The 20,360-nt window shown below is 42.6% G+C and overlaps 1 protein-coding gene across 5 annotated transcripts in view; it reads right to left on the bottom strand.

The window, feature by feature from the left end:
* Positions 1-20,360, bottom strand: part of LOC126297575 (ribosomal protein S6 kinase 2 beta) — a 547,735-nt gene that overhangs the window by 151,473 nt on the left and 375,902 nt on the right. For 4 of the 5 annotated variants that reach the window (XM_049988539.1, XM_049988538.1, XM_049988540.1 and 1 more), the window contains one exon: positions 13,337-13,378. The exons of the other annotated variant lie outside the window; for it this stretch is intronic. In XM_049988539.1, the coding sequence (XP_049844496.1) occupies positions 13,337-13,378 (42 nt within the window). The remainder of the gene's footprint in view (positions 1-13,336; positions 13,379-20,360) is intronic. 5 annotated transcript variants of the gene reach the window in all.

The following is a 20,360-nucleotide window of genomic DNA, read 5'->3' as shown; positions in this document are numbered from 1 at the left end:
CTCAGACTAGGCGCTGCGCCGCGCTGCCTAACACCACCCACCCTTCCCCCTCCATTCAAAAGCGCCAGCGGGCGCGCTCTGGAGCATTCGCTACATCTCGTCGCCCGCCCACAAACTGAGAGGAAACGTCCATCATGTTTCGCGATACTGATGCTGCTACAGTTAGATTTTCTTCATTTTGCTTAGCTCAATTTAATACCATTTTCGTGCTATGAATTTTAGACACTGTGATGTACATAATAGGATTCATCACCGAGTGCAAACTTTAACCTATGAAGTACACTACAGACAATTCAAATAGCGAAACCAGGGGTAACAGGACTTTACTTGAAACTTCCTGGCAAATTAAAACTGTGCCGGACGAGACACCAACTCGGGACCTTTGCCTTTCGCCGTCAAGTGCTCTACCATCTGAGCCACCCAAGCACGACTCAAGCCCCGTCCTCACAGCTTCACTTCGGCCAGTATCTCGTCTCCTACCTTCCAAACTTTATAGAAGCTCTCCTTTCAGGAGTGCTAGTTCTGCTAGGTTCGCAGGAGAGCTTCTGTGAAGTTTGGCAGGTAGGAGACGAGAAACTGGCAGAAGTTAAGCTGTGAGGACGGGGCCTAAGTTGTGCTTGGGTAGCTCGGTTGGTGGAGCACTTGCCCACGAAAGGTAAAGGTCCCGAGTTCGAGTCTCGGTCCGGCACACATTTGTATTCTGCCAGGAAGTTTCATATCAGCGCACACTCCGCTGCAGAGTGAAAACTCTCATTCTGAGAACTTTACTTGTCGTTCGTATAAGAATACATGATTAAATTTGTAGGAGTGTTGGAGGTATACAGAGTGTGAAATTTAGTACACAGAGCTGCCGACTATAGCAGCAACAACGGCTCTAATCCGGCTGTGCGTAAGTCAAAATGAACTTGGAAGACAAATACGGATATGTCACTCCATGCTGCTTCAAATCTGTTGTAGAGTTCATCCTTCTTTGTGGCTGGCGAGTGATAACATGTCAGTCTCTCGACAAACCACGGCCCGGTGTCACCATTGGGTGGGATATATGGAGAACGTTCTGGCCAGGGCAACGATCTTCACCCCTCTGTATCGAGGTGGGTAAGGACACCACGGACAACATGTGATCATGCGTTATCTTGCTGGAAGGCTTCAGAGGTTGAGCGCAGTCTACCGGACTAACTCTTATAAATGTAGGTTGGTTGGTTGTTTGGGGAAGGAGACCAGACAGCGTGGTCATCGGTCTCATCGGATTAGGGAAGGATGGTGAAGGAAGTCGGCCGTGCCCTTTCAAAGGAACCATCCCGGCATTTGCCTGGAGTGATTTAGGGAAATCACGGAAAACCTATATCAGGATGGCCGGACGCGGGATTAAACCGTCGTCCTCCCGAATGCGAGTCCAGTGTCTAACCACTGCGCCACCTCGCTCGGTCTTATAAATGTAACTGCTACTTTCCAAATTACCGGCTATGCAAACCTGACGTGATCGTGTTGTGTACCTAATGGCATGATACTGACTGACGCCAAGTATGACAATGACGAATGCAACCACGCAACGATTGTTCGTTCTCGGAGCCACCACCTAAGAGTACGTCCATCTTGATGCTGTATGCAGACCGAAACTCATCTGGAAAGACGAAGTGGTGTCTCTCCCGTATCCAGCGTTCTTACTGGACGCACCACAGTCAGCGCACCACTCTCTACTGCCGCATCAAGGGAAGCCACAGTAAATTATTTGTCGTGCTAACAGTCCGTGATGCTCTGCACGCCATCACTTTACTTTCTGCAAACAAGCATATTTTCAGACTCAAATTAAGTGACATGACTTTACGACCTGTACGGCCAAGCGAACAATACCACTGTCTTCTCAGACGCTAGTCGCGTGGCGCCGTTTAGATCCTGTGCACCACTGGGTTATCAACGTAATCTGCACGTGAGTTTCATACCGTGTTGTTCGAAATAATGATCTTGGTGTGTATGCGTAACTCTAACTCTTCCCACCAGAAAAGATTGCGGAGTGCAGTCTACCATATTTGTGTCCCTAGTAGTAATGTCACAGGCGTCTTCAGTAAATATCTGATGAACACATGAGAGTACGGCGTGGAAGAGTTGTAACACTTCTGTAATACATTATAATCAACATCAACGTTCGTAAACTTGAGGTGTTTCAGTATCTTTTGATGGATGGGTGAGCCGTTTTCTCATATTCAATCAGTACACTAGGGGTGTTCAATAAGTACTACAACGCATTTTTTTTTCTTGGCCAGTTTCGGCAGAAAAAAATGCGGAATTTGCTATGGGACATAGTAGACAATTCCTGCTTCAGCTCCTCTATTTTCAACCTGTTCTATAGGTGGCGGTGCTATACGTAGCCTACAAAATGACGTCTGTAACGGTGGTGCGTTCCAAGCAGAACGCTGTCACAGCTTCTTTTGGCGGAAAGTAAGAGCATCGCAGATATCCACAGGCGCTTGCAAAATGTCTGCATAGACCGGGCAGTGAAAAAAACCAGGGTGACTCGCTGTCATCATCGCAACAAGGTCGTGCAAACCTGTCCTATCTCCGGAGCCCTAGCCGGCCGCACACAGCAGTGACTGCTGCAATGTTGGAACGTGTGGACACACTCACTCGAGATGATCGACGGATCACAATCAAATATCTCGCTGCTCAACTAGACGTCTCTGTTAGTAGTGCTGACACCCTCTTCCATGGTGTACTCAAAGGTATACGCCCACTGGGTTCCTCGCCGCCTAACAGGAGACGAAAGATAATCTGTGCCAAACTGATTGCGCGTTGAGAGGCTGATCGTGACAATGTTTTGATGAACATCGTCACAGGCGATGAAACGTGGGTTCATCATTTCGAACTGCAAACAAAACAGTAATTCATGGAGTGGCGCCATACCACCTCTCCTACGAAGAAAAACTTCCAAATAACGCCCTCAGTCGGTAAAGTCATGGCGAAGGTCATCTGGGAATCTTAAGTGGTTATTCTGTTTGACGCCCTCCCTAGTGGTGCAACGATCAGCTCTGAATTGTATTGTGCCACCCTCAAACAATGAAAGAAACGACTTCAGCATTTTCGCCGCCACAAAAATGCAAACGCACTTGTCCTCGTCCACGACAAAACGCAAGGCCTAATGTAAGTCTGCTCATCCGAGAACAGCTCACAAAACTTCACTGGACTGTTCTTCCCTTCGACCATAAATATAATAGACTGGCCCTGACGTCATTTTCGTGGCTCCAACATCTCACGTGGATGTTGGCAAAACATGGTTGTTTCGTGTTGCGCTTATGGTTGTACTCAGCGTTTTGTCGGGAGAAATGGCATTACATTTCACGTGTAAGTGTTTCTATGATAGTGCAGATGCGTTTATTGAAATCTGCTGAAGTGACTTTTGTATTTTTTTTACACTTGAAATAGAGTATCACGTAAACTGAAGTGTTGAAAGTGATGCCTGTAAAGTCAGACTCGTATTACATTTTGGAAAATATCTGTGATAATTCGATTACAGAAGTAAGTATAACTGTTTCTCGTTCCTACTCGTAGGCTCCCTAAGGATGAAAACCGACGGCAGGTTTGGATACAGGCCCTGAAATGGAAAAATTTTAAGCCATCTGCACATACGCGCCTTTTTGTATATACAAGTGAGATTATAATAAGGTAAGAGCACCTATAGTCCACAAATGAAGAGAATTTTTTTTCTACCTTCTAATACTATTAAATAAATGTAGGCTCCAAAATTATTTTCTGAAACTTCGAAGTCTCACCTTTCATCTATTTTTTTTTTTAAACTGATAGTTTAAACTTCTGTAAAAACAGTAGGAACTGAACCTTTGAAGTGCACCTAAAATTGATACTCTAAAATGAACCTGCTCCTAAAGTCGACAATTTTGGCACCTGTAGTGGACATAATTCCCATATCCCATTTTCTTTTGTAAGTGACTAGAGCTTAAAACGCGTCGAATCCACTGTTTAAAGTTTTGACGCGAGCCCACTCTTACTGTTTAAAAGAATTTTAACGACATTTTACTTTAATTGATAAACTTAGTAATTTCGTCCCGCTGCCCACCAGAGGGGCATTCGATGTATTTTTTAGATTTTATGAATGGTACTGTCAACAAATCCAGGTCAAATGTAGTTCTGACACAATTTTTCGCAAATAAAAAAGTAGTTTTTGTTGGAAGCGTTCGGCAGACAATTGAGAAATGTGGGTAAAATGCGATACAAACTTAGGATGGCAGACCGCTGATTTGAAATCCCGCCACGTTTTGCCAACAGTCACGTGGTTTATGTTGGAGCCACACCAGCCTTATAGCTTCTGCATAGCAAGGCCAGTCTACTAGTATCTATGGTCGAAGGTTCTTCCTCATCCACCCTACAGCCCTGGTCTCGCAGATTCCAACTCCCATTTGTTTCGCCCTATGAAGGATGCACTCTGCGGGAAGCAGTATGTGGATGATGGGGAAGTTATTGGTGCAGCAACATGTTGGCTCCGACGTGGACCAGTAGAGTGGTACCACGCGGGCATATAAAACCGTCACTCTGAACGGAGATTAAGTTGAAAAATAGGGTTTTGTAGCGGTAACAGTGAGGAATTATACGGTGTACTGCAATTCTGCCTTCAGAAAAAAAGGGCTGCATTACTTGTTGAACGCCCCTAATACTAGCGACCCGTACTGTACATAGTTGCCCACATTTCGTGCCTCGAGTTGGAGCCTTGTGTGTCTGCAATCTAGAGCAATTATATTGCAAAGCAATGAATACAGCCGCTTGGGTATCAAAATAATAAGATAATAAATTTTATTTATTTTCGGCCATGAAAGCATCAGCAGATGACGTCCCCACCATCTTCCACCATTCTGGAAGCCACAATAGTAAACTGCATTCAGGTACAACTGTTCTCAATATTCCATCAAATCAAACCAAGGAATTCAGGTCTCTACCGTCATATCACGCCCATTGGTTTTCGGTGCCAAGGCAACACACACCACCCCATCACTGACAGCTTTCTTTTATTGATCGACACAGCACTCTACGCCAAGTGTGACGTAGCGAAATGCATTCACGCTTCGCCTCAGTGGCTATGACGCGCCGTCGAACACGTTCCCATACTGGGAAGCGTGCCACCGCAAGCCTAGCCAAGTGCGCGTAAATTACGCACTTACCTTTCAATTAAAAATGTCCAATTGTCATAAACTAATCGATGTGAAATTTCGTAGAACCCTTCAGAATAACAATAGCTAATTGTTATTTCATACTCAAAATAATTTCGGAAACATTTCAGATAACATGAAAACTAAAATGTATGACTTCCCACTACAATGAACATTTAGATAGGGGAGTATGTTTTTTAACGCGTATCAGATGATTATAAACCCAACACAAAGTAACATAACGGTTAATTAAATGATTCTTTGTTCCGACCGAGCGAGGTGGCGTAGTGGTAGCACACTGGACTTGCATTCGAGAGGACGACGGTTCAATCTCGTCTCCAGCCACCCGTGATTTTCCTAAATCGTTTCAGGCAAATGCCGGGATGGTTCCTTTGAAAGGGCACTGCCGATTTCCTTCCCAAGCCTTCCCTAACCCGAGCTTGCCTTCCATCTCTAATGACCTTGTTGTCGACGGGACGTTAAACACTAACCTAACCTTTGTTCCGAACGGAGTAAGATACGTGAAGTTTTAATTCTCAAATGCTAATGTATCTTCTAACTTGTTCGGTGTAATTCTTTTCGTTTGTTATGCTGTCGAAAGTGAGTGAGGTCGTTAATGCAGCCTGTACGTGACGTACGAATCTTTAATGTTGCGTTCACAGTGGCACCGACAACGAATGCCACACGACGCCGCCGCTAGAGGTCGTCCGGTAACACCGGCTGAAGATTTGTCACAGTGCGTTCGATCTCCTCCCCAAAGTTATTGGCGACATCAGGGTGTTAGGGTAAGTTATAATGTATGCTATTCTATTAAGGAGTTTAGGGTTTATTTCAATTTCCGTGGGCGTGATGGATGCCACGACGCCTCTGTGTTTTGCAACGAGCACTGGCACTGCTGTTTTGAATGCATGAGAATGAGCTATGTATGTCTCGAAAAGGAAGTGTCTAGTACTGTACACGCTTTCACCGGTTATTAGGTTAACAAGCCAAGATTGACGAAAATATGAGAGTAAGAGAGAAACGGTGATATACACACGAGATGAATCGTGCTGACATTGAAAAGCAAGATTACAAGTACTTTGTACAACTTCTGATAAATTAGTAAATGTCAGTTAAACATCAATGACTAATTCAGCACACGTTTGAAAGACAAAGAAAAATTTTAGAATATGATAAATCACTTAAAAGTGGAATCGCATAGCTTGCACCACATTTGCAAACCACCTCACGTAAAAAAAAAAAAAAAAAAAAAAAAAAAAAAAATTGCTCACCTACCACAACCCATGAAAGATCCATTGAAAGAACTTGAAGTTCAAGATACGCCACCATTCTCAGCTGAATAAGTTGTTTTTGATTGGTGTCACTAATACCGCAGCCCAAGTTTGTTATAACACATGATTAGTGAACGTATAAATCATGTTTTTTCGTCGGGTATTGAGTCACATACTGCTAAGATGTATTTAATATATAGTAGCTACCTTATGGGTCGTACAAGCAAAATCTTTATTTCTGTCTCCAATCGAGTGAAGATGAGATTATTTTCAGTTGATTTACTTTTCTGGAAATAAAGTATTTGGAAACTGATTTAGGTAAATTCGTGATTGGGGATTGGGGGAAAGTTCCGTGTTGTTCGCGAAAAACTGCGAAGATGATTAGATACAGTGTTTCAGCCAATCAGAAGAGAGAACGTTTGTGCGTTCCGAAGGAGATAGGAATTTGTGCCCACTCTTGTCTTGAGTCTTTAATCACTTATCGTGGCGTGTGTACCAGCTTTTCTGTGCGCCAGTACAAATATTTTAAGTGGTTTTCGTTCAGAAACAGAGTGGTTTCAAAACTTTTATTACCTGTTCTTTAGACACCAGGTGCCAAGTCTATACTTACGCTGGCTACAACTAAGTGTGCTATGTGCGTGAATGCGACTGTGATAACTACAGTCATTTAGGGACCTATGAAACGCATTTTTCTCTTCGAAAAATTGCCTCCAAATTCCGGTGCATCTTACACTCGAAATCTAAAAACGTCCAGTATTTAGTTCAAAATTCCCGCCAGTCTTAAAATGTCCATATATTCGATGCCGCGGGAAACCTATCTCTATCTTTTCCAGGTTTAAGTACAGGGCAGGCCGTGATTCTAATGAAATTTACACAGTTAAATGAAAAAATTCGAATAGCCAGACAAACCCGCGGCGTCGCAAAACGCATCGCAATTTTTACAGTAATCAGTGTCTTCCAGGCAGCATCACGGGCCTGAAGACGGCACTATCGTCACTGAACGAACCGTTCTGTAGCTCTACTCGAGGTGCAAAGAAAGTATTTTAAACCTGATGACAAGGTTGTCTTACGACAGTTTCGTACAATGAGAATTGGTCCCCGGTATTGCGTTCACACTTACACTGCACAATAAAATCACTGACAAAGGGCTTGGACACAGTTCACTCGTGCGGAAACTCTGCCATGAAATGCCTGAGCATTTGACCCCAAAAAGCCCAATCAAACTACCACCACAGACCTGATGATTACATTACACACGCGAATAGGAAAGCGAATATATATTACGGAGCGCGGTAACATGAGATACCATGGGCAACTACAGCCTAACATACTCTTGAAGCCCTGGTTCCACATCGGTAAGTCGAGTAAGAAATATATAAATCCCATAATTCGCATGGGATTTAATCATAGATCATTCCCCAGCCAGCTTAATCGACTAAACGTACAGAATACCTCTTACTGAAAATGTGTTTTAGCACAAACAGGATATATATTTTCTTCTCACGCTGGCTATATATAAAAACAACAAATGGATTTCTTACAGCAGTTATCAGATATAAACAATCATTATCCACAATACTACTTCGTAAGAAATATTTTTTTAGTTTTCAATATAATTATGAATTTGGAATAAACGTAATCTTATCCCCAGAAGTCCTATAAAATTTGTAAAAAAACACAGACGGCTCCATGATCTGCAGAAAGAAATTTTGTGGCAGCTATCGTTTCTTTCCCTGGCTGTCAATTCTTTTGACTTATTGACCATTATGTATGTCGGGAATGTTGTCGGCCTGCAGTTCGCCCGGGAAGTTTGTTCAGTAGCAGTTAGAGCTGAACTCTTCGGCCAGTGGAAGCCATCAGATTTGTATTCTGCCGGGACATCACCGAAGCTGGTTCGAGTCGACGACGCAGTAAGTAGTGCAGATTACCACAACACACAGCGACTTTATCAAATATTTATTCTGCGCATGTAGCACCATTTATTTCTGTTTACATTTAATATTTTCCGTGTGCCATGTATTGTTTACAATCATTCATTTCCGTTGCGTGCTGAATTTACGACGTTGCGCGGCCCTTGTGTCGATTTGTCTGTACGAGAACATGGGAGGCGGTTAAGCGCCGAGCCGACGTAGTCAGCATTTAACGCATCGAATTCGATCGTACCAGCAGGATTCATTGAGCAGTTAACAGCCGAGCGCAGTACATATGTTAAATAATAAACAACGGTGAAACAGCGGCGAAGAATCCGTATATACTAATAGTAGCATCAAACTCACTACACAGTAAAGTCTTTAAATATTTCCATCTAAAAGAATCCTCATCAGTCTCGTCATTAATCCAGGAGGTTTGCTACTGTTAAGTATGTATTAAAATGGTGCTTCAGCAACCAAACGAGTAACAGTGATGTGAAATGGGCAAGAGAGAACTCGAGAGTTGCTTAAAAGACTAGTGGAACGGTAAAAAAAAAAAAAAAAAAAAAAAAAAAAAAAAAAAAAAAAAAAAAAAGCACTTTATCTGCTCTCGTTGCGTCTGTGGGAAACTTTCCGCTGGAGATATGTTCTCTAGTTTTGGTACTGAATAGCAATTTCTCTCCACAAGTCGGGAACAATGTCCACGGCGAGATCTAAACTAAGACTACACGCATCCCCTAGAGCAGGGTTGGGCAGTAGTTTGGGCTGGGGAGCCACTTCATGGAAGCAAGGGGGGGGGGGGGGGGGCGCTCACTTTTTAAAGTAACTGCGTGCGTTAGTTAGATTTGCATTTCAGAAAAGGTACAAACTGCTACCATAAAATTTATGACCGCCTTGGCAGGCCGTATAAAAGCAATTAGCGGGCCGCTATTTGCCCACAACTTCTGTAGAGTATTACCGAGAGCGTAGGCGCTCAAAATGAAACTTCTGCAAACACAGAATGTGACTAAAGGTGTACTGTTATGTGGCCTGCGACTAGACTAGCTGTAAATGATATTTTTTGGGACTATGATCAGTCAGTATAAATGGTCTTGCTGGGACCAATAAATAGCCCCCCCCCCTCTATATATATATATATATATATATATATATATATATATATATATATATATATATATATATCTGACAACCAGGCATTAGGAAGCCCAACGGTACCGCCCGCCCGCCCGCCGTGTCATCTTCAGCCAACAGGCGTCACTGTAAGCGGATATGGAGAGGCATCTGTTCACCACACCGCTCTCCCGGCCGTTGTCTACTTTCGTGGCCGGAGCCACTACTTCCCAGTCAAGTAGCTCCTCAACTGACCTCAATGACTGAGTGCAACCTGCTTGCCAACAGCACTCGGCGATAAATAGCCTCAGGTCCAGTAATATATCGAGGGGCGACAAAATTTTATCTATTTTATTTAGTGTAGTCAACTGGAAACAGTTACTCAAAAAAAGAAGTACCATCCACGGCGAGTTTTAGACACCAGAATCTCAAGTTGGCATCTCCTGCTTTGCTTAATCATAACACCTTCGTGATAGGGGAAGTTACCTCGCAAAAGCATTTCTTCCTCATCCACCATGTTAGAGATCAGGGGTTGGACAAAATATGGAAACAGCGTGAGAAATGCATGCCTGAACATAAATGGGGATGCTATCTAAGCCAGAGACTGCGCTATTGTATTTTATCCCGAAAGGAACCTGCGCAGCTTCCTCAATACGCTGGCAGTCGTAGTGACAACAGTGTTCCGTTTAGTTGTGAGTGCATTATGAAGGATCTAAGTGATCGCGAATGTTAGCAAATTGTTTGGTGCTTGCATGGCGGGTGCTTCCGTACCCAAGGTAGCCGAGGTGTTCGGCGATACAAGAGATACCGTACGGAAGGTTTATACCGCATACAAGGAAACTCTAAAATCATCATCCGCCAAGTGACAACGCGGACGAAAGTGTGTGATGAGTGATCACTGAAGAAGATAGTGACGAAAAATAAGAGGACGACAGCTGCAAAAGACACTGCGGAACAGAACGTCGCACTCGCGAACACCATCAGTACTAAAACAACACGAATAGAGCTCCATAAGGAGAGAATTACAATGCGAGCTGGAATTACAAATCCACTCTTCAGTGATGCAAATGCCCGTAACAGAAAAACGTGGTGCCGAAGCCATCAAAGCTGGAGTATGAAGCAAATGAAGAATGTCATTTGGTCGGGTGAGTCTTGCTGCACAGTTTCCAACTTGTGACCGAGTTCACGACCGAAGAATGTAACATGACGGGGGTTCGGTGGTGATTTGGGCAGCAGTATCGTCGTATTCCATGGCCCCATGGTTGCTCTGCAAGGTCGCCTCACTGTCAAGCATTTTGTGATCGATTTGGCTGATCAGATCCATCTCATGTTACAATGTTCACACAACTCGAATTGCCCAGGGCTGATTTTGTGAGTACGAGGATAAATTGTCTCATCTCTCCTGGCCACTGCAGCCACCAGATCCCAATATTATTGAGCCTTTGTGGTCTACTTTGCGGAGCAGGATGCTTTATCGCTATCCATCTCCACCATCGTTACCTTAACTTGTCATTACTTTGCAGGAGGAATGGAACACTATGACCTTGAGAACTATCCAGGACCTGTGATTATCCATTCCGAGGCGACAGGCGACTGGGAAGCTGTTCTCAGTGCCAACTGGTTTCCTTTACCGTATTAGGCATGGTAATGTGTTGTGTGTGTGGTGTTTCCAAATTTCTATCCTCCCCCTGTAACTGGGCGGTCTCTCTCGACTCTGGTCCATACAGAGGTATGACACGCACCTCTGACAGATTCAGAATTAATAATTCATCACCTAAATCGTATAGAACACTGTTTTCCTCTGATGTCCTTTCTGAGCGAAACCGTAATTTCTTCGCTGTCTACAAATAACTGTGTGAACAGTACATTAAGTGGAGTTTTGCACCTACATAGTGTTTCTCCCTAAGCCACGTCAGCATAGTGGCAAGTGGATAAAGAAATAAAAGTGATTCTTTCTGGAACTTCAGATTGGGCTGCAACTAAATGATTTACGGCTACCATAGCTCTCCAACACACTGGGAAGATGAGGGTCAGAAGCTGGAGAGCTTGTTGCGCACGATAAGAACGACACCAAACGGAGTTAACTTCCAGCGGTGGGTAATCCAATCAAGAGACACCATTCAGTTTTCGGAAAGTCATCCGTCAGCCTCGCATCCTCAGGCAATTATGCTTGTGCGAATGACTATTTTTTATAAAATAAGGACAACGTGATTTTTTGGCGTTAATTACAAACAGAACAAACGACGAGATCTTTCATTTTACATTTACACCGATAGTTGTAATTGAAGTTACCAAACGATCTAGTACAGTTCACGGCATTTCACATAGGTGGATAATGAATGATCTGGTTATCCAAAAGATGGACTCACACGTCAACTAACAAAACTTAAAGCCTGTAGGCGAGTCTTAGCTTTGCGTATTCATTTAAAACAGAGTCATAATTACGGCAAAAATACAACACTCTTAAGACTTTCGTGGACCACTTGTTGACAAACTGCCTGTTGGCTTCTGTCTCCGGTTCTTCGCCCGACGTTTGTTTGATTTTTCTGACGTTTCGCCAGCACCAGTGGCTGTCATTGTCAAAGCATCCCGAGAAATTGAGGGTGAAGCTTTGACAATGACAGCCACTACTGCTGGCGAAACGTCAGAAAAATCAAACAAACGTCGGCCGAAGAACCCGAGACAGAAGCCAACATGCAGTTTGTTACAGCAACTTAGGTAACTGTAACAATTCAGATCTGATCCTACCCTTCAAGAATCATTCATCCCCTTCCTCTACCATAGTGCACATCATAATTTTAGGTATATTAACAGAACTACTGCTTGAATGTAATTCCTTCAAAAGGCGTGCCACCAAATGGTACAAATTTCTTGCTGATGTCAGGAAAGCATGTATAAGTTCTTCGAAGCTGTTTACTGATTTTATTTCTAATCAGTTCTATGCTGTACTGAACTTCCTCAAATGTCAGAAAGACAAGAGCTTCATACTTTGGCACGGATGGGCATCGAAATTCTAACCAACATCGCTACTTACGATGTTGTGCTGCTGTACCTCGGACGCAACAGCGGCATTAAAAACTTAAAAATGATATTCTCCAGTTACTTATGTTTCACTGAAACTTTGATGCCTATTCCAGACACACTGCAAGTGGAACAGCGACCAATACAGTACTGATAAAGTACGTGTTTGTGTCTGCAATTTATTTATTTTGCCTACTGGCTACCAGCTTGGTACGCAGTACCATCCTCCGGTACGCAGTTGTCGTCACTGTTGCTTGCCTGGTAGGTGCGTCAAGAAGTATGCTTTTGAAGTGCCATACATAGCAGAGGAAACGTCAGGGCCGATCAGGCAACGCACAGAAAACCACTATAAATCATTCACTGTTACCGAATTTAGCTATAAGTGACATCTGTAGAACACACAAAAAAATCTCAAATGAAAGAATTTTCTGCGTCCATCCCAATGAAATTCCGCTGTAATTACGAACGACATTTTTGTTTCTATGAAAGACTCATGTTACTCTGCTATTTTTAAAGCGCCTATGTCCTTTATTAGCCAACAACAGCTGATTTAGCTGTAGGCACTCGCTTCTTTCGCATGCCGTTTACTTCTTATACTGCTTCCCAAGATGTAGCGAAAATATCTCCTCATCCAACTCTGATCTCATATGCTGTAAGAGTTTGTAACAGATCGACAGTTCGATAAATGCAAATGTGCATGTAACTTACGCAGACCTTACGTTTGCGTGCTTACTCCAGAATTCATTTGAATGAGAAATGTTTTAAAGCACAGTTATTTGCATTTTCCATGACCCAGTATGCAAAAATGACTACACTGCCGTTCAAACACGTGGAGAAGAAATGAATGTTATCCCATCAAGTAGCAAATCCTTACCTCAGTCGGGTCATCTACGACCATTTCTTCCGTACTAGTTGCCTGAAAATAGAGAAACAAGTTATTAATAGAGGAGATCCTTAATGCAATAGTATTTAAAATGAGGGTATTACAAAGATAAGCAACGATTATCAAGCATCTTCTACAAGTTGGGGTACTAAAGGAGGAAGAAGGCCAATGCTAGGTGCGCTAACGTGCTCATTCAAATGAATGCAACGCAAATGGAGACAATTTTCGTTTCGTCCAGGACTTACTGTATGTTGCTTTCTGAGAGTTTCCTTTAAATCCACGTTGACTCAGTTTCGCGTGAGATAGACATATCTTGGCCGCGTCAGGGTGCCTCCAATATTTTCCCAGAGAAATCTACAAAGGCAGATTTCACGTCTCAAATTCCTGGATAGCTTTAGAAATATTCAGTTCCTTTTAAAGTTCGAAAGAAATAGCTTCAGAACTGAAGTCCCACGATATTAATATTCCATTGTACCTGTAAATTTGGGTCATTTGTTACATGCGATGGCCTTATCAAAACACATTCAATTTTTTTTCAGTGTTCAACATCTCACTGGCAGCAAACTGTTCGGGGCAGCAGACTATATGGGATGGGTCAGACACTTGGCACATAATGGTCTTCGCTTTAACGAATAGTGAAGGCTGAAAAATTGTGAAACCCCAATAACGCAGCCCTCAGTATGTGAATGGCTAAGTTTCGTTGAGTATTGGAACAATATTTTGCAGTACAAGGTTTTCTATATCTCTTGGTACAAAGGTCAAGTGTACGTGGGAGGTGGGTGGGGGGGGGGGGGGGGGAGGGGGGTGTGTGTGTTTACTCTATGGATAGCCATTAAAAAATCCCTCAACGCCTCAATCTCTCGTAGCCATCTTTTGACAGATTCACTCAGAATTATTAGCCTCCTCTGCAGCAATCATCCAAAGCTACTGCCGATAAGAAGATCACGTACCGGAATACCATGTCTTTAAACACGGAGCAGAGGCTCTAACTGAACGACGATGGGGAAGAAAATCGGTCCTATTCTTCTCAAAGAAACCATCCTGGCACTTGTCTGAAGCCAACCACGGAAACCTAAATCTGGATGGCACAAAGAATTCAACCTCTACGTCCATATTCAAACTGATATCACGCACTATGCGTCACTTTTCTCTGTTTGAAAGTACGAGCTCCGTAACAGTCAAAACTGTAATCTCTATTTTATATCTCACTGAATTAATATCTGCTTGAAATTAACATAATCCCAAGGGGAATGTAATGTTCCACGCAACTTTTATTTCCAGCGGAAAGCAGAAATTCATCCTTCTACGGATACCAAAATGCGTAAACCAGGATGAAAAATAGATGGATCACTGCGTGAAAATTCAATAACTAATGCAGCAAAATATTAACGAAGAGTCTCTCAGGAAACTAAAAGTAATTCTGGCCGTATGTAAAGGCTGTTGGTAGTACCAAAGATACCGCGAAGACACTCGTGGACTGTACAGGAACTGAAATGTAGGATAGTAAAGCAATAGCACAAATAGTGAACGCAGTTTTTAGATGTTCCTTAAGAAAGGGGCATCACTGGGTATTGCCCCAGTTTAATCCTAGTACCATGTAACTGCCTCGTGAACAGGAAATCCCGGCGGCGGTTGTGGCCGTGCGGTTCTAGGCGCTACAGTCTGGAACCGAACGACCGCTACGGACGCAGGTTCGAATCCTGCCTCGGGCATGGATGTGTGTGATGTCCTTAGGTTAGTTAGGTTTAATTAATTCTAAGTCATAGGCGACTGATGACCTCAGAAGTTAAGTTACATAGTGCTCAGAGCCATTTGAACCATTTTGTTCCTTGGGCTATAACAAATCAACCTCAAGTCGCCGGACGAAAAGCAATGATTTATACGTACAATGTCGAAACAGTGTGACTATAGTGTATGTAACAGAAACTGGTGAATCGGATGACCTGTACCACCAGAAATGGGTGACTGGCCTAAATTATCCTAATATTTTCGTTAATTAGGTCTGGGGTGATGATATTAGTTTCTGGACGCCCGAAGGCACGGTTATTAGCGCTCCTGTAGAATATGAACTAGATGGTTAATGAAATTAAATTCTTTCTTCGTAGGCAACGTTCTTGCGATGACGGTCCATGGACACAAATTAGGCTGTTGAAAGGCTGACTGCTAATGACAAAGAGACAGTGCCCGCTTATCAACATAATAACACGGATAATAAAATAATAAAAATGTGACGTATGGGATCGTCTATGACCACATATACGTGCATTTCCTTTCCTCACACTTAGATAAAGCTAAATTATATCATTACAAGAAATGCTAAATGTTCCAGCGTAACCATAAGTGCCGGCACGAAGAGGAACGCAAGAGCAGAGACGGCCGTGAGACAACATCAGCTTTTTTTTTAAAAAAAAAAAAACCTATGAGAAAAGAGAGAGAGAGAGAGAGTGTGTGTGTGTGTGTGTGTGTGTGTGTGTGTGTGTGTGTGTGTGTTGAGGCGTAGCGCCGTACAGCGATCCTGCCTTGGAGGCGGTTAAGTGAGAGATGTGTCTCAGAGCTGCATACTGACAGATGGTGACGCGAGACTGGACAGTATTGGATAGGGTTTCTGTGATTTTAGTTTCGATTGTACCCACTAGAGTGCATTACAGTAATAGAATGATTTCATAAACTGTTCTAGTATTTTCATAAAGTGGTGTTATGTCTTTTTGTGTGTGTAAAATGTTATAAATGTGTTTTAGCAGTATGAATGATGCGTGAGTGTGGTTTAAAATTAATATGAAGATAATTGTTTAACTAGTTATGTCGGAGGATTTAGTGTGGGAACATTTCGAAGAAGTATGGAAATGGACAAAGGGGATTTTTTGTAGAACAGATTTGTAAAGTAAGTTTATGGTAAAGGGAAAGTTAATTCAGGTATAAATAACACTAGTAAATAACTTTATTCATACGCCAAACTTCAGCATATTAGATAATTGCGTCGGTGAAAAGTGCAGTCGTTAGGTTTACTATTTTGCGAATGTTATTGATGAGAAGCGATTGACGTGGGAGAATGTTGTTTTGTTATTGGCTGTTAAGTAAACTGACCAATGGTAAAGCAATATTCTTCGCGCGCCTTTCTCTGCTGGTAGAGAAGACAGAGTATTCTAGAGAAGAGTCGGAGCCTAGCCATGAAACAGTTCGGACGTAGTAGTAGTAGTAGTAGTAGTAGTAGTAGTAGTAGTTGTTGTTGTTGTTGTTGTTCCGATAGAAATTAGAAGCTGCCGGATCTAGCAGAGTTTCATACATCAAAAGTGTGGTAAAGTGACGGCGTCAGTATTCCGATGGGCGTGTAGAAATTTTGGAATTTTTGAGTAAATTTTGTGAGGAGGAAAGAAATTCCGCGTGGCGTATTGAGCAGGTCGGTGACTAAAAACTAACTGCATTTGGTACCGACAGACTTTGTTTTTGTTCGAGAATGCTCGCCAAATATTATCAGTATTTTTCTAGCTATTACGTTTGCGGGAAATGCAGCACCATAAACCTGCTAACGTGAGTGAAAGGGATTGTGAGTGACTGTGTTAAGGCTAGCACGGGCTTGGCAGTGATACTTGTCCACCTAAGTTTCTGAATATATTAATTGAGGACAAAATTTCCAACCTTTCATTTCGTGTGAAAATTTTCTCCCGAAACGTAGATTAGCGACTTCATTTGCAATCTGGTTCACGTCGAAGTACAGTAGATTTCGCTCGGTTTTCCTACTGATGATCTGCCGAGACAATGTTCACAGGTAGGTGCAGGTTCGTCGTAAAGGGACGGAAAGAACCGCGCCGCCATTGTATGTTACAGATAATGGTGGATGGCTTGATCACTGACTACAAAAATAATGTAGTGGCCACTCAGATACTTTCAAAATAACCATCCCAACTCTGGGAAGGAGTTCGGACAAGACAGAATATTAAATCCTTTTCCATACTTGTCTCATTGTTATTTAAAACAATGGACAAATCGGTATACAGAAAAACTGCTGCCCTCTTCTCAGAATATAAAAATCAATCAAGTAAGATGTGGCGAACCGGCACTGGTACACCACACACTGGTGCGAGGCGGTGTCTGTGTGTCAGAGGTCACTGCCTTATTCCCAGGTGTGTTCAAGCCACTTCCTTTTCATCTGTGCGATTGGAACAATTTTCACCACAGCAAACCTGTACATTTCACAGGACTTCATTTGGTTATCTTGTACCTCCAGCCGCACATTCTCCCACTGACACTGAATTTCTTCTATAATAGAGAGGTAACAGCACTCGAGAACGCAACACTATCAAGTACTTCACTTTCCTTACAGGCGTCCCTTACCGTTCTGTCGCCTCGCTCAGTTCTCAACATTCCCACACTGATCAGCACTCGTAAATGAGGGACGCTTCATGATTCTGCGTGTAATTCTTGAACCGGCGCCATGCTAAGCTTCCGCTCTTTGGTACAGCAGCGTGTATTAGGAAATCAACACGAGGCTCACCTCCTACAGATTTTATAAACGTCCACTAAATGGGAACGTTTTCAAAATTTAGAAAAATTGAAATTAACGCAGATGAGTAGCAAAAACAATTCTGTAACGTTCGTATTTTATTAGTAATGTGCTGCTTGACACGATCACTTCGATTAAATATTTCTACGCAACATTGCAAAACGGAACGAGCTCGTTAACAGGGAAGGCGAAAGTAAGTTCGGTTTACTAGGTGCATTTAGACGTGTAACTCATCTATAAAGAAGAGAGCCCTAGTGCGTCCCATTCTTGGGTAGTGCTCGAGTGTTTGGGATCCACACTAAGTCGAATTAAAGGAAGACATCGAAGCAACTCAAGACGCGCGCGGCTAGATTTGTTATCGGTAGGTTAGATGAACACGGACTATTACGGAGATGGTTCGTGAACCTAAACGTGAATCCCTGGAGGAAAGACGTTCTTTTTGCAAAAACGACAAAACAGGCATTTGCCTGACTGCAGAACAATTCTACTGCTACCAACGAATAGTTCGGTAAAGATCACGACGATCAGAGAAATTAGGCCTGGTACAGATGTACGAGGTGCATTCAAGTTCTATGGCCTCCGATTTTTTTTCTAATTAACTACTCACCCGAAGTCGATTAAACTGGCGTTACTTCTCGACGTAATCGCCCTGCAGACGTACACATTTTTCACAACTCTGACGCCATGATTCCATGGCAATAGCGAAGGCTTCTTTAGGAGTCTGTTTTGACCACTGGAAAATCGCTGAGGCAATAGCAGCACGGCTGGTGAATGTGCGGCCAAGGAGAGTGTCTTTCACTGTTGGAAAAAGCCAAAAGTCACTAGGAGCCAGGTCAGCTGAGTAGGGAACATGATGAATCACTTCAAAGTTGTTATCACGAAGAAACTGTTGCGTAACGTTAGCTCGATGTGCGGGTGCGTTGTCTTCTTGAAACAGCACACGCGCAGCCCTTCCCTGACGTTTTTGTTGCAGTGCAGGAAGGAATTTGTTCTTCAAAACATGTTCGTAGGATGCACCTGTTACCGTAGTGCCCTTTGGAACGCAGTGGGTAAGGATTACGCCCTCGCTGTCCCACATCATCATCATCATCATCATCATTATAATTATCATTATCATTATCATCATCATTATCATCATCATTATCATCATCATCATCATCATCATCATCATCATCATCATCATTATCATCATCATCAAAATCATCATCATCATCATCAAAATCATCATCATCAAAATCATCATCATCAAAATCATCATCATCATCATCATCAAAATCATCATCATCAAAATCATCATCATCAAAATCATCATCATCAAAATCATCAAAATCATCATCATCAAAATCATCATCAAAATCATCATCATCATCATCAAAATCATCAAAATCATCAAAATCATCATCATCATCATCAAAATCATCATCATCATCAAAATCATCATCATCATCATCATCAAAATCATCATCATCATCAAAATCATCATCATCATCATCAAAATCATCATCATCATCATCAAAATCATCATCATCATCAAAATCATCATCATCATCATCCTTTGGCACACGCACATCTAGCCCTAGCTAGTAATTTTAGTTGTTACATCCGACAAACATGAAAACCACTATCTTCCTCCGCCTAATTTCCCATATCCTGCATCATTCACCTTGGGGTGTTTCCGGGCATACACGGCGTTTCATCAGCAAGACCACTGACGACGACATAAAGCTAGAAAAATACTATTGTTATCTGAAGAGCATTTCGATTCATTGTAGTTTACGAAATGAACTCTTATTTCACTTTAACTAATCGTATCGAAAATATTTGGCGTAGGAAATTTATTTGTGTCACGTAACGAATGTCGACCTGGAGCTTCTTGGCAGATAAGAATTGTGAAAGACTTGAACATGGGACCATGCCCTTTCGCGGTCAAGTGCTCTTCAGACTGAGCTATCCAAACACGACTCGCGACCCGCTCTCACAACTGTACTTCCGTCAGTACCCCCTATCTCTTATTTTCCAAACGTCACAGAAGCTCTCTCTCTTACCTTGCGGGACTAGCGCTACCAGAAGAAAGGGCGATTAGCGAGTCGTGCTTGAGTAGCTCAGGCGGTAGAGCATTAAACCCGCTCAAGGCAAAGGTATCAGAATCGAGTGCTGGTCCGGTTCACAATTTCAATCAGCTAGCAAGTTTCACAACGGTGCGCATTCCACTGCAGAACGGAAATTCATTCTGGAATGAATATTGGTCAAACTACGTTCCGCCTGATCAATGTATGTATTAGGTATTTTAGACGTGCATTTCAAGGAAGGGGGAAAAAGAAATATTCCTGTGAAACGTCATAAAATATACTCTTTATACGGCAGGTATACCATTTCATTCTTTTATTATCTCACTGTATCGACTGGTGTGTAATTCATTCATGCCTTTGCATGAAATATGTCTACTGCATCGTAACTGCTACCGACCTGACTGCGTTTATGTGTAACACCCATATCTCTGATCCGTAACGGAAT

The sequence above is a fragment of the Schistocerca gregaria genome, chromosome X, assembly GCF_023897955.1.
Source record: "Schistocerca gregaria isolate iqSchGreg1 chromosome X, iqSchGreg1.2, whole genome shotgun sequence".
In the NCBI taxonomy this organism is placed as follows: domain Eukaryota; kingdom Metazoa; phylum Arthropoda; class Insecta; order Orthoptera; family Acrididae; genus Schistocerca; species Schistocerca gregaria.
This window is presented reverse-complemented; position numbering and strand designations above follow the sequence as displayed.